At 40.6% G+C, this 13068-nt stretch overlaps 1 protein-coding gene across 1 annotated transcript in view; it reads right to left on the reverse strand.

The window, feature by feature from the left end:
- Positions 1-13068, reverse strand: part of COL4A6 (collagen type IV alpha 6 chain) — a gene marked incomplete at both ends in the record, with an annotated part of 125794 nt that overhangs the window by 28606 nt on the left and 84120 nt on the right. The window contains 11 exons of the mRNA XM_084269143.1: positions 393-446; positions 1400-1444; positions 2319-2378; positions 3803-3856; positions 4875-4967; positions 5081-5122; positions 5260-5295; positions 5936-5998; positions 6377-6412; positions 7574-7642; positions 8470-8586. Of these exons, the coding sequence (XP_084125269.1) occupies positions 393-446; positions 1400-1444; positions 2319-2378; positions 3803-3856; positions 4875-4967; positions 5081-5122; positions 5260-5295; positions 5936-5998; positions 6377-6412; positions 7574-7642; positions 8470-8586 (669 nt within the window). The remainder of the gene's footprint in view (positions 1-392; positions 447-1399; positions 1445-2318; positions 2379-3802; positions 3857-4874; positions 4968-5080; positions 5123-5259; positions 5296-5935; positions 5999-6376; positions 6413-7573; positions 7643-8469; positions 8587-13068) is intronic.

The following is a 13068-nucleotide window of genomic DNA, read 5'->3' on the forward strand; positions in this document are numbered from 1 at the left end:
CATTGAACACATTCTTTTCAGGCTTGTCAGTACTCATAGATCTCTGATCTAAGACTTCAAATACCCTTAGCAAGTATCTTAACAACCCCTTACTCCCATCTAACCTATAAATGTTGCATTGGTATAAGTATAAAGGAGACCAGAGAGACAACACCTACAATTGCAAGCCGTGAAGTTACATGAGCGAACACTGTAAAGGTATTAAAACACCCACATGTTCATAGTTTACCAACCATTTATTTTTATCTTCAACAATAAAGTAAATGAAACATACTGGAAATTCCAGTGATACAGAGGTAAAAGAAGAGATTTGACTGGGGCAATGGTACTTACACATTCATGCAAATGGCTCTAAAGAAGAAATGCTTTAATATTTTAATGTGAGAAGTTACCTTCACACCTTCAACTCCATCCAGTCCTGGATAGCCTGGAATACCTGGATGACCCTGCAAAATCACACAGGGAAACATGGTTGCACAGTGAGACAATAAGACAGTGACATTGCTAGCTGAAACATCTGCACTGCCTGGACTTGAATCACAAACCCAATTCATTGTCCTACCAAACATTTGTAGAAGAAATTAAGAAAGAGAAAACCGATGGCAATTATTGGTCAGAGCTCTTGTAGGCCTCCTTGTGCTGTAAAGATGGTGAGAGCTTGTGAGCAGGTTCAAGGGTGTCGAAATCTGGAGGACACCTTGGAGTCCTCACAGAACCACAGAGATGTTTGTGGAGTGAGTAGTCTAGAACTTTATTTTCCTTGGGTTACTCCTAGAGCTCTGGAGCAGGGAGCCTTAACTTTACACCTTGCCTGTGATTCTGAAGTCTTGCACAGGTGTAGGGCCCGGTGTGGTCCATACACAGTACTGCTGAGAAACTTAGCACAAAGAGCTTGGGTTTAGTCATATAATTTTAACATAGAGATATGAATTGGATTATACCATCCCCTGTAGTGTATCCTGAAATGGACACACACAATATACAAGCGAGGGACTGAATTCCAGGCTACAAAATGAAAATAGTATTCTGAAAGCTGCTTTCTTGAGCAGCTTCCACTGCTGTGTCCACAAGTGGAATTGCTTTAATACATTTTCACCACTTGATCATTCGGTCATTTCTACCCCCAAAAAGGGAAAAAATGGGAGAGTTGATTGTTCCAGGAGGGAATGTACAATTTCCAATTCATCAAGGTGGTCCTCTGAATATGCGGGGGTAACCAGAGAGAGTTAAATTGATCTATTTCTTTATGCAGACTTCCTAGTTAGCTCTTACTAGTTTAATAAGTTTAATTCTTCCACCAGAGAATTTGCAGCCACTAGATAAAGAAGTCATTAAATCATTAGGAGTTAGATGTCCTCTGTAATCGTAAGTACAATTAAAAAAATAGAAGAAATTTCACCTTCCTCCCTGGAATCCCATCTGATCCATCCAGTCCCAAAAGACCCTAGAACAGAAAAAACCCATTAACTTTCAGAGGCTCCTTTTCAGTTCAGTCTTATTGTATCAGGCTCCAACTATCAGCACCAAAGAATGAAAAAGTAAAACTTTCAAAAGGAGACGCTACTACTGATTTAACAATGATAATTGAAAGAATTCAGCAGAATAACTGATAAAATAAGTTGTATCTTCTTTAGCCACTGTCTTTCTAATCAGCAGCCATGTTGTCTCAATTTACTACAAAGTTGGGTAAGTAGTTTGTAATGATAAAGCCATGAAATTTTATACAATGAAGACTTTCTCTCTTGTTAATTCATTCTGCACACACACACACACCAGAATGCCTTGGTCTTCTTGTTGTGTATAAGCACAGCTCTGCAGAGTCAGGTTGGTTTCAAGACTCTATGGCTGGCATGTGATTCAGCATGCCATTAACTCCCATATTCAATGACTAGTTAGACCAACATCTGTTGCAAGTTTGCCCATTTCTTCCCCAAATATCTATCTGTGTTCTCTTATGGCTGGCTCTGGCACTGGTTAAGACCACCCTAAAGGCCCTGCAAGGACTCTTGTATTATCTTCACTTTGACCTCCTGCAAGCTTCCTTTTCTGTGAAGCTTTGAAAAAATAAACTAGAAAAACACAGACCCTGCACTATATCAACTCCTCCACTAAATACTTCTGTAGGATTTTCTTGGACTGCCTTAGCTGTATACATCTTCTATCTCATCTTTAATCTGAGATATCTGATAGTCCTGTCATACCATGGGACCCAGTCATATGTCTGAGACTTCTATGTGCTCCGGGAATGCTTCTGTTGATGAAAGACCCACTTCATATGTTTGAGACCAGGCATTTAAGGACTTTGTGAAGTTACCTACCCTGCCACCTGGTAAGCCAGGCACACCTTTTTCTCCTTTTTCTCCAACACCTCCAAAGCCCTGGGGAAAAATGTTAATATTAAATCTGTGATCTGTTTGGAATTGAGTAGTAGAGCTGCAAGACAAAAAGAGCACAAACCCATCTAGTAATATAAACAGTGCAACAGAGAGATTGGGAACTGACTGTTTCTGTCAGGACTCTTTTGCCCCAGACACACCACCTGTATCAACAGACTTGGCAGCACGCGCAGGACATTATGTTCCTCATTCCCCAGGACTCCCACCCGTTTAAACTACAGCACATATCTCAGTAGCACATGCAAGTAACCCCATGCTACTCTCTACTGAATTCTACATGTAGAAATTATTTCAAATTTCATTTCTTAGCAGCAGCAGCTCAAGAGATTGCTCAGAGCACCCTTTTGCATTTCTAAAGCCTACAAGTGACACAACACCAGCATTTTCACACTCAGCATTTGGAAATGTTTGGTGGTTTTCCCAGTCAGAAGTAGTATCAAATTGAGACAGAACACCAGGATTTAATTTCAGCAAGAGTTACAGTAGTTAAGCAATTTTCAAGCTTCAATTTTGAAATATCTTACAGTTGTGGTTAGGGTCACACATATGTTCAATCCCACCAGCTTCAATGGGCCTCTTGTGATGCATAAAGCTAAAAATGCTCATAATGGAACATGTCCAGAAAGGCTAATAACAAACTGTGCTTCGTGCACAGGTTTTTCTTGCACGTCTTTCTACTAAGAACATCTGTACATTGAAGCAACTGGCAAACAATTTATCTTATTAGTCAGAAGTTCCACAAAATATTTATTCCCTAAACTTATCGAAATAACCTGTGTTTACAAAAGGTTATAAGTTGGGAAACAGCACACTGGAATCCAGGGATAAATTGTTGTTCTTGATTCATACAGAGAAGATGATACACATTTTTGAGTTTATGGGAACTAATGTTAAATTTCTCCTGTCTCCTTTAGCAATAAGCTTCTAGCTTATTTGAGCCCATTTTAAAGCTGAATGTATATAGACAGACAGAAAGATCTGCATGTGCTAAACGACTTCAGCGTAAAATAACAAAAAATATGTTTAAACATAATTAAAAGGGAAAAAATAGGATTTTTAAAAAAAGATGTCTAATTCTGGGGGATACCAAGAAACACTACCATCAAATGGCCATGTAAAAGGTACATCTACTTGTAGGTCTCTGCAAAACTCACATGACGTGTACTGAAGCGATGGCTGTTTTGTAACATCTACAGTAGGACAGCATTACCTTCTTTCTATCTCCAGGACAAAAACCTGTCAGATTACAGTTATGCTTTTCAAAAAGATTTTTGACATTTTAATCAGACTTTCTAAGTACTCCAGTGCATAGAAACTCCTCCTGAGACCTTGTGAGCTATTCAGAGGGCGTTAAACCATCTAACTCAAATGAGGCTTATATTAAACACTCTCCTCTTTGTCCTTACCGGTATGCCAGGCAGCCCTTTGTCTCCAGGGAATCCTTGAGGGCCTGGCTCACCCTGACAAGGGGAAGAGGTAAACACGATAAACCATCATGCCTGCAAAAGCAAGGTTTTCCCCAAACCACCCATCACACTCCTGAATCCTTAAGTAATGCCTTGTAACTTGTTTGTCAGCAAGTATACATGATTTGTGTCACCATGAGACAGGCATAGCGTGTCTCTCAGCACAGCATCAGTACATGCAACAGATGGTCAATGACCATTTCCCATGGCTTCAAAGACCACTACTTGGGAACTGTTGTTCTCCTGTCCTCCACTGCTAGAAGTCATAGAAGCATTTCATATCATCTTCTAGGCAAATGGAGCATGCACAGGACTTTGTGGAAAGCAGCAAAATAAAATGATAAGACAGCATAATGTCTTCACTATCTTGCTTAGAAATTCAAGAGTGAGCCAAAAGGAATGGTGTTTCTTTGAATCTCACCTCACACTAATGTAACATCACCAGGTAAAACAATATCTCTCATGACTTACACAGGAGATTGAAGCAAGCTCAGACTGGGCTCCCAAACCAGCCAGAGCAGGTCCCAGATTAATTCAGTATGCCTAAATTTCATGTGTGTACAGAATCTTTAACTCAAGATCCATACAGGTTTTATAAAAACACCAATGAACTAAACACACACCTCAGTAAATGCCAGGATAACACAGTAAAGGAGAGAACTCAGATTATTTCAGAGTGGTGTGCATCATGGCCAAAGGAAAAGAGCTGGAAATTTGCACTTATTTTTCTAAATGGGGTTTTTTTTAGCCTCTGTTGACATGATTTCACAGGTACAACAGGAACATACTACAGTTCATTTCTTTTTAGGGCTTCTGAAAGGTATACATTCTGCAGCGGTGCACAGTGCTCTGAGATAAGAGTATTTTTATTCAATAGCCAGCTGGCAGGTTAAACTATTACAGAATGTTATTTTGATTTGGAAAAGTAACAGCCCTCACTGTCCACTAATTTCATTCAGCCTTAAATAAAGAAGCATGGGGAGGGTGAGTGTTGTAAACTGAACTTACAGACCTTCTCTCCTTGCTTTCCTTTGGGAAATCCCATGAATTCCAGTATTCCAGTGGATGGTGGGGGACCTGGAGGGCCAGGCAGCCCTACATCACCCTGTTGGCAAAAGAAGTAGTTACTAACCTAGGTAGAACATATTTGTCTTCCTATGAAATTGGTTTACAAATAAAAAAAAGCTCTTTCCATAAAAAAAAACAAGTTTCATTTACCTTTTCTCCTTTCTCTCCTTGAAAGCCTAATCCCATGTTACCCTAGGAGAGAAAAGTCCCAATGATGAATGAATAATAGAACAGCAATGACACAACAGCATCACTATCATTTAGGTAACAGCACTGTTAAAATGCCAATAATCGGGTGTAGAAAGAAGACAGGAAAGATGGGTACTTACTTTTGGACCTGGTGGCCCGGGGGGACCCACTGGACCCTAAATGTGAATGAACAAGATGAAGATTTTGTTTCTTTTGACTTAACTAGGATGCACACAACTGGAGCAATGCTGGGACCTGAAGTGGTACCTGAACTTTTATCTCTTGCTCCAAAAGCAAAAGCCACACATGATCTTCAAGCCTTTATATCAATAATAGACAGCACGGCCCTTTAGTACTGTGGTTAATTAAGAGCAAACTTTAAAAGCAACAAATATGTAGTTCATTTTTCTCTCTGCCCAATGGAAACTCTCTTGTAGCATCCTGGAAAAGCAACTCTTTAGCATATTTCATGATGACAAAGGCTCCAGGCATGCAGAAGTCAGCATATTCCCTCTGCTCCCAAGATGTGGAAGTGCTCAGAATAGTACAATTCAGTGTTTATAGACAGCTCTCTAAGGCTTTGCTGGAGTTCTCATTCATGATTACTGCTCTGAACTCTACTCCAGAGAGGAGCCCTCCCTCCTGTGATTAAACTATCTATGTTCAGGTTCTCCATGCCTGAAGTCAGCTGCACTCAGTCCTGTCAGACACGCACACACTTTTGTTTATTGTCACATCATGGACACAGACAAGGAGGGAAAATCATAGACATTTTGAACTGTTCTAACAGTAAGTGCAACAGTTGAGGTCTCTTACCTGCAAGCCTGGTAATCCTATAGGGCCCACAGAACCTATTGGACCTGGAAAACCTTTTGGACCCTATAAGAAGAACAGGACACATACAGAATGTGCAGCATCCCATCAAACCCCAAACAAAGACAAAGTGAACCTCAGAAAACATTTAGTCCATAACAATCAATTTCATGTTATTTTTTGAAAAACCAAAGTTAGAGTTCAATGGTAGAAGGGAGTTTGATTTGAAAAAGGAAAAACAGAATAGATAATAGCAAACAATCATCTTACTTCTCTACCATTACATGAATCCATTCATACCATTACAAAGCTGGAACTAAACATCTTACTGTATTACACACATAAATACATGGCTTACAAACTTGAAAAGTGTCCTTGAAAAGCAATACAAGAAAATTTACCTACTTAATATTCTTTAAAATCATCATTCACCAAATAACTTACAGAAATTCCATCCAGTCCAGGAAGACCATTTTCTCCCTAAAAATTGTAAATGCATGAGTAAAAGTTATTGCAACAATTTATAGGGAGCATTAAGTATTCTATAAATAGAAATGTTTGCTGATAGTTAATATTAGATCAAGTATAAATGGGAAAATACATTGACACCTGTGCTTCTGTATTTTCACTGAGTAACGGAGAGATTCCAAAATTCTGGAAAAATTACAACCATTTTATTTATGGGTAACAAGAGAAATTTAGGTATCATGAAAAAAAAGTATAAATTATAAAAACACTGGAAAATACACTATAAAAACTTTCATTATAAAACCACTACAAAATATACAAAAGCCTATCATTATTATATCAAATTATCTGTATTTCCCATAAACACTTAAGGAAATAAACAAAGACCTATTTAATTTTTACCAACTTACAAGTGCATATAACGTAGGTAGAATTTTAGAAAAGTTCTTTAGAATGACAGAATAAATTTCTGAATATTTTCAATATTCAACAAAGCACAAGGCTGAACAGGAGGTACTGAGCAGGACGTACTGAATCCTTTGTAGGTTTAATTCCAAACCTAGCACTCCTGGCAAAAATCAAAACCTTGGTAAGCTGGTGGATTTTTCAAGGCAACAAAGAAACAAATCTTCTACATGAGAGTATTCAAGAACCTGTTCACTGTTTTGAACAATAAACTGAAATTGTCTATCCATGGTTACTCTGTACAAGAAATGAAATTATTCCACAGACCTGACACATGAAAAAGAACAGAAAAGCTGGAGTGTAGGTGAAGGGCCCTTCCTTTACTGCAGCTAGAAACATACATGCTACCTCATATAAATCAGGATAAGTTTACAAGAAATTCCTCAAGTCCATGGTTTGACACCACAAACAAATGGTGCTGAATCTCCAGAGACCAGTGAAGGACCAGCAACAGGATGAGCAATGTCTCAGAGTCCCAGCATGGGATGAACAAGATTTCTGCAAATACCAAGCAATTCCAAGTTCTGAGAGTATTCTGTGTTGTCATCATTGAAGTTATAAGGACTTTTTCACAGCTCTGCATCCAGACAGACCCAGGATACACACATCTAACATCATAAGCAATCTAACCTGCAGCTTCAGCCCTGCAACCTGTAGGACAAAGTGTTTCTTGTATTGCATTTTCTTCTACGTGATGACAAGCCTTACCTTCATTCCTTTAAGACTGCCTTGAGCAAAAACAGGCTCCCCTTTAAGGCCTTTTGGGCCAGGACGACCCTGATTAAAAAAATAAAAAAAATTTAAAAAGTTAAGCAATAAATTTCTGGAAAAAATACTGATTTAGTTTTTTAATCATTTCTACTCAGCATAATGAACATGGCAAGCTCCTGGCTCCAGTAAACTGCAAAAGTATCAGCAAAGCTTTGTCAAAGAAGTTGTGGCATTATGAGAAACTAAGACTTCCTGTAGCTTTAGATAAACAAGGTTCTGCAAACATTTTCCCTGGTATTTTCCTGTTTACGTTAGATTTCTCTTTTATTCTAGGCCCTCTGTAAGAGGGGGGTCCAGAGTAATAGATCAAACACCTAACTTAAAGGTGTCCAATGCAGGCTAGATGAAACTCCAGCCTGGTAGAAAAGGCTTTTCAAAAGTAAAACGCATACCCTGGCAAGTAAATCCTACTGACAGTGAGACTGAAGCTTTTGGCTATCTTGAAATCTGAAGGAAGGCATCCAATATTTGATACATGGACTTGAACATGTGATAACATCCTTTCCTGGATCAGCATCCACTAATCTGTAATGTGCTGGGTGCAAAACATTTGACACTTCATGGCTCTTCAAAACTTTATTATGGAGTCCTTGGAGTTAGTTTGAGTATTGCCAGTAACAGTGGTTTAACTTGGTGTGGGAGCACACTGAATTCACAGGATCTTCAATTAATCCTCAGAATGGAACTTAAGAAACTGATACTGAGCTCCCACAGCACTAATAGACATGGGATATTAGAGTTCTTCCTAAGTACTTGGGAGTTACTTTTCCAACAATGACATGAAAAGCAAATCCTGGCTTAGTGACTACAAAAGAAAATTCATCTCGACGTACAGGCAGCCCAGGTGGGCCAGGAAACCCATCTGATCCAGAAACACCAGGACTCCCAGTGGTACCATTGCAGCCATCAAGGCCAGGTGGACCTCTAGGTCCAGATTGTCCCGGGTGACCCTGTGTAAAGGGGAAAAAGAGAGAATGACTGTCAGGATACATTATTTTATTAGTAATACTGTCCCCAGGAAACTGATAACTTCCAAATGGCAGCACAAACCAAAAGAAATACACAACTCCTACTCCAGTTCTGTGTATGGCAGACTGCAACAGAACTGGCTTCTTCAGCCAGCACTGTTTATCCTCCCCAAAGCTTGACATTGGCTGCATTCATTTAATTACCTTTTTCTCCACGGGATAATTTTCTGAAGTACATAACTTGTGCATGAGTAGGTCCCGAAGGACAATACTCATCTCACAGCAGTCTGAAATACATGGCATACTACACAGTGCAAAACAGCACACAAGGGTGCACCTGACACCAGGAATGGAAGTTGCTCATATGAAAACAAGGACAGAGGAAAACTCAACAATACTGAGCATTTATAATTCCAATCTGCTTAAAGTTTCGGTGACTTCTCTTCCTCTCCAGCGTGGATTCTTCCCTTTTATAGTTCAACAGATGTTACAGCTCCAGCATCAGGCCATTCAAACAAAACAGCTTTTCTTGTTATAATAAACATAAAACCTCTGGCAAAGCACCTGGGAGAAAGACCTAATTAAACTAACAGCATTTAAAATAAAGTATTTGTCATGGTCAATTATTAATCAAGCAGAGCAGAATATAATGGTACCTAATTCTGTTTTCACATCTCTTTAACCCTGATGCAGCTCTGGTAATGTGACTGAAGTTTACTCAGCAAAAGAAAGTTGGAGTCTTTAGTTACTTTTCTCCAGTGTCACACAGGTATGCATAGGCACAAGGCAGAAAGCAGACCTGTCAGCCACACAACCCAGGTTTCAAGCAGTTCCTTAGTCTATCCTCTTCATAGGATTTAGTTTTGCAGCACTCAGACAGTGTCTTGTGGCAGGATAAAACCCAAAACTTATGGAGATCGTATCAGTAACTGAGAGTTCTCCTCCTCCCCTCTGTACACGCTGACCTTGACTCATCCCAAAAGTACTTTACTTGATCCCAAAGATTCATCCTTAAGATACGGCATTAAACAAGTTATGACTCACACAAGTAAAAAAAATAAACATGAATAAAATGGAGATAAAGCAGAACATTAACAATCTTTCATGCCTGACACTTAAAACAAAACACATTTGTGTTGCTAAAGACCTTCCTAGTCCAAGCCAATAGCATATGCTCTAACCAAACCCAACAAGAACTTTGCAGTAATGTAAAGCCTTTTATCTAAGGATCTTAAAAAGCCTTGCAAAAATATGGGAATGCTATAATCTTCATTTTATGGATGAGAAGCTGGAAGCACACAGTAGCACAGTGATTTTCCCAAGGATAGAGCGCAACTAAGGCCATAATTACACAAACACTCAAGCTGATCAGTGGTCTCAGCTGCTGCCAGTAGGGCTATTGCACACTCCTGCTTGCTCACACCTGCCTCTTCCCTGCGTTGGCATATGCACAGGCAGAACAGGCAGCTGGAACAGGAAACCATCACGGCAAAGAAATAACTGTTCTGTTTCATAAAATAAACTGTTACCTGTTTTCAGCCAGGTGAGTTCCTTGGTCCAGTTCATTTGGCAACTGCATTGTGATTTGTGCCAACAAAATGGAGAGAAGAGGAGAGACCCCAGATTTGCTGTCTGTCAGTCAATAAGGTGCAAACTGAATGAATGTGAAGTCTCTCCTCACTGCAGGATCAAGGCAGCTCACCCAGACAAGTATACATTTGAGATTAAATAAGGCCTCAGGACATGGAATGAATCATCCCAAAGCATTAGCATCACTCGTACATAGTACCAGTTGCCCTGATGATTAAAGTCTGTTTGTCAAAACACCCACACGTGCTGTGCTAGCAGGGACTTGCCAGGCCCTGGTGAAGCAACAACAGAAGAGTGAAGCACCAATTTATTGCCACTTACATTTGTCTCTGAAATGATTTCATTTGTTTCCCAAAGCTGGAATGAATCAGTGGCAAGCCCACTTCCTCCTTCCATGAGGGATGTCATAGCCAAGAGCAGCAAGTCTGTGATGGGACAGGCTGTGACTGCAACGGGGGGCCAGAGCAGTCAATGTCTACCAGATCTTTCACTTTGTTTACAGCATCAACAAAACCAGAAGCTATGTGGGACAAGTGCACACGTATCTGGTTACAACATAAGGTTACCAGCTGCAGGGTTTAGTGAAGCTGAACAGCCAACATCTGCCCCTTGCAGCTAGACAACAGGGAGCCAAGCTGCTAAGCCTTTAGTGCTGGCCAAGAGCCAGCCCGTGGCAGGCAGCTGCCTGGTGGCCTCATGTCTTGGGATATACTTTGGGTGAGATCTCCTAACTCTTGGACCAACACAGCCTGTAAGTGGCCCAAAGGATTTCGGTATCGTCTCAATATCTGAGAAGAGCTCAGGAAGAGAGGATATAAAGTATGCTGACCACAGTGTTCGTATGTGTATTAAATAAATGGTGGCCCTGTCACTTAATCCCATGGCATCCAAATCTGAGCCAAAGCATGACACACACACACACACACAGACATGCTGTCTCTTGCTTTAGGAAAAAATACCCACAGGATTTCTTACTTTCCAGCTAATCTGCTATCAGAGCTTTGCTTTAAGAACCTTACCTCAGGAGACATTGAGCATCCACAACTGACAGTTGTAAAGTTCTGGCTTAAATGAACCTTTTCCACAAGGATTTAAAACATTGATTTGAAGAGGAGTTTTGACCCGAAACGCTGCTCTCACCTCCTCTAATTCCTGTTTTGGCAGATGTGCCAATTTAGCACAAGCACCTCAATTGACTAAGGCAGATACTTTTACTTATGGCAGGGTGACTAGTTTACAGACCTGAGTTAAAACACAGGCCAGAGAGCTCACTTGTGCTCTCTGTTCTCACAAAAGGAGACATTCCCTGAGACAGATAAGGAAGCCTGAACTGTTCAGCCAGGCTCTTGCTTTATCTGACTCTTGCTCGGCCACTAACACTGTGATCCCAGGGGCCTCTTTTCAAAATGAAACAGCCCAAAGGCAATCCCAACAACAGAGCTCAACAAATATTTAAAGACAGGGAAAGAGATGTAATTAAGGCTGAACACAAAGCTAATTGAAAAAGCAGTTTCATGGATAACTATGACAAAGTGGCTGTTTTACAGCCACTGAAGTGCTTGCCATGGAAGTCACAAAATTAAAAAAAACAACTCTGTCTTTACATGTAGCTCTAGATTTCATGGTACAGACAAGGGCTCACTTCTCATAGAAATAGTTGGTTCTACTCCTTGGACGTTCACAAGAAGTTAGACATATCTCCCTGCTCCAGTTCCAGCCTTTGCCAGAGATGCCTCTAAATCTTGTCCTATGGGAAAAAACCTTCCATAGTAGGTCTAAGGATTTGAGGGTTTCTTCTACAGTGTGACACAGATAGGCTAGCCATAAACACATGTAGCTGCTGTATTTACTAGGTTAAAGGGATTAGTCAGGCCAGCTGCAACAACATGATTTACTTGCCACCAGCATTCCTCGAGGGAACTCTGTGGAACACCACTTCCCTTCAGGTCAATAGTGGGATTTCCCTCTGAATCACAGCCTTGCAGTCCTTTGGTGATGATTAAAATAAACCGGCTCATGCTAATATACCTGCATACTCCAAATAACCTCTCTTCATACTGAGATGTTAATTCTTGTGCAGAGATAGCAGTGTATTTTTCTCTTTCATGTATCAGCATGCATATGGTCTCTCTCCTTCGCTCCACATTCAACACATCCGTGTAATGTATGTTCGTATACATTTCACCACCAGCTACTCCCTATCCTGAAATGCAACTGGCAAAGGTATAAATATTTTCTCAAGCAGTGGTGGCTGCTATTTTCAGCCTAGTCTGGAAGCATCTACCTCAGTGGCTAGAATATAAGCAGCATGAACTAGTTTCCCTTCCCTCTCTTTCTGTGCCACAGCTGTGGCACAGAAGAGCCAGGGTGGTGAGCTCTTTGCTGTTCATGAGCAGCAAGATCTGCCTCTCCCAATCACCCACCTGCAGAATACTGTAAAGCAGACAGAGTAGGTCTGTGTATGCTGGAGGCTTTAAATCCCTTAATCTCCCTTCCCTGCTCTCTCCTTGGAATGCCTGTCACTGCCAACTACCTGGCAATGGCTGTTGCTCCATCTCTGCCTCCCCTCATTGTTGGGAATCCCCTTTCTCCAGAGCCTCATCTGAAAAAATATCCCAAGAACAGCATGTTCCCACAGTGTCGTCAATTAAATTAAGCATTATGGGAACAGCTTGTTCTCTTCAGAGCTAAAGAATTGGCTGGTGGGTAAAGAAAAAAATAGCAGCAAGGGAGTAGAGTAGGAGAGAAAGCAGGGAAGGATGAACACAGGGGGAGAGAGGGACAAGGGCCAGAAAGGAACTGGAATCAAGCAAGCTCATTTACTGGGCCAACTGTGCATTTTCAGCCAATCTATCAAAACAAACTCATTTTTGA

Source organism: Gallinula chloropus (genome assembly GCF_964237585.1).
Source record: "Gallinula chloropus genome assembly, chromosome: 11".
NCBI lineage: Eukaryota > Metazoa > Chordata > Aves > Gruiformes > Rallidae > Gallinula > Gallinula chloropus.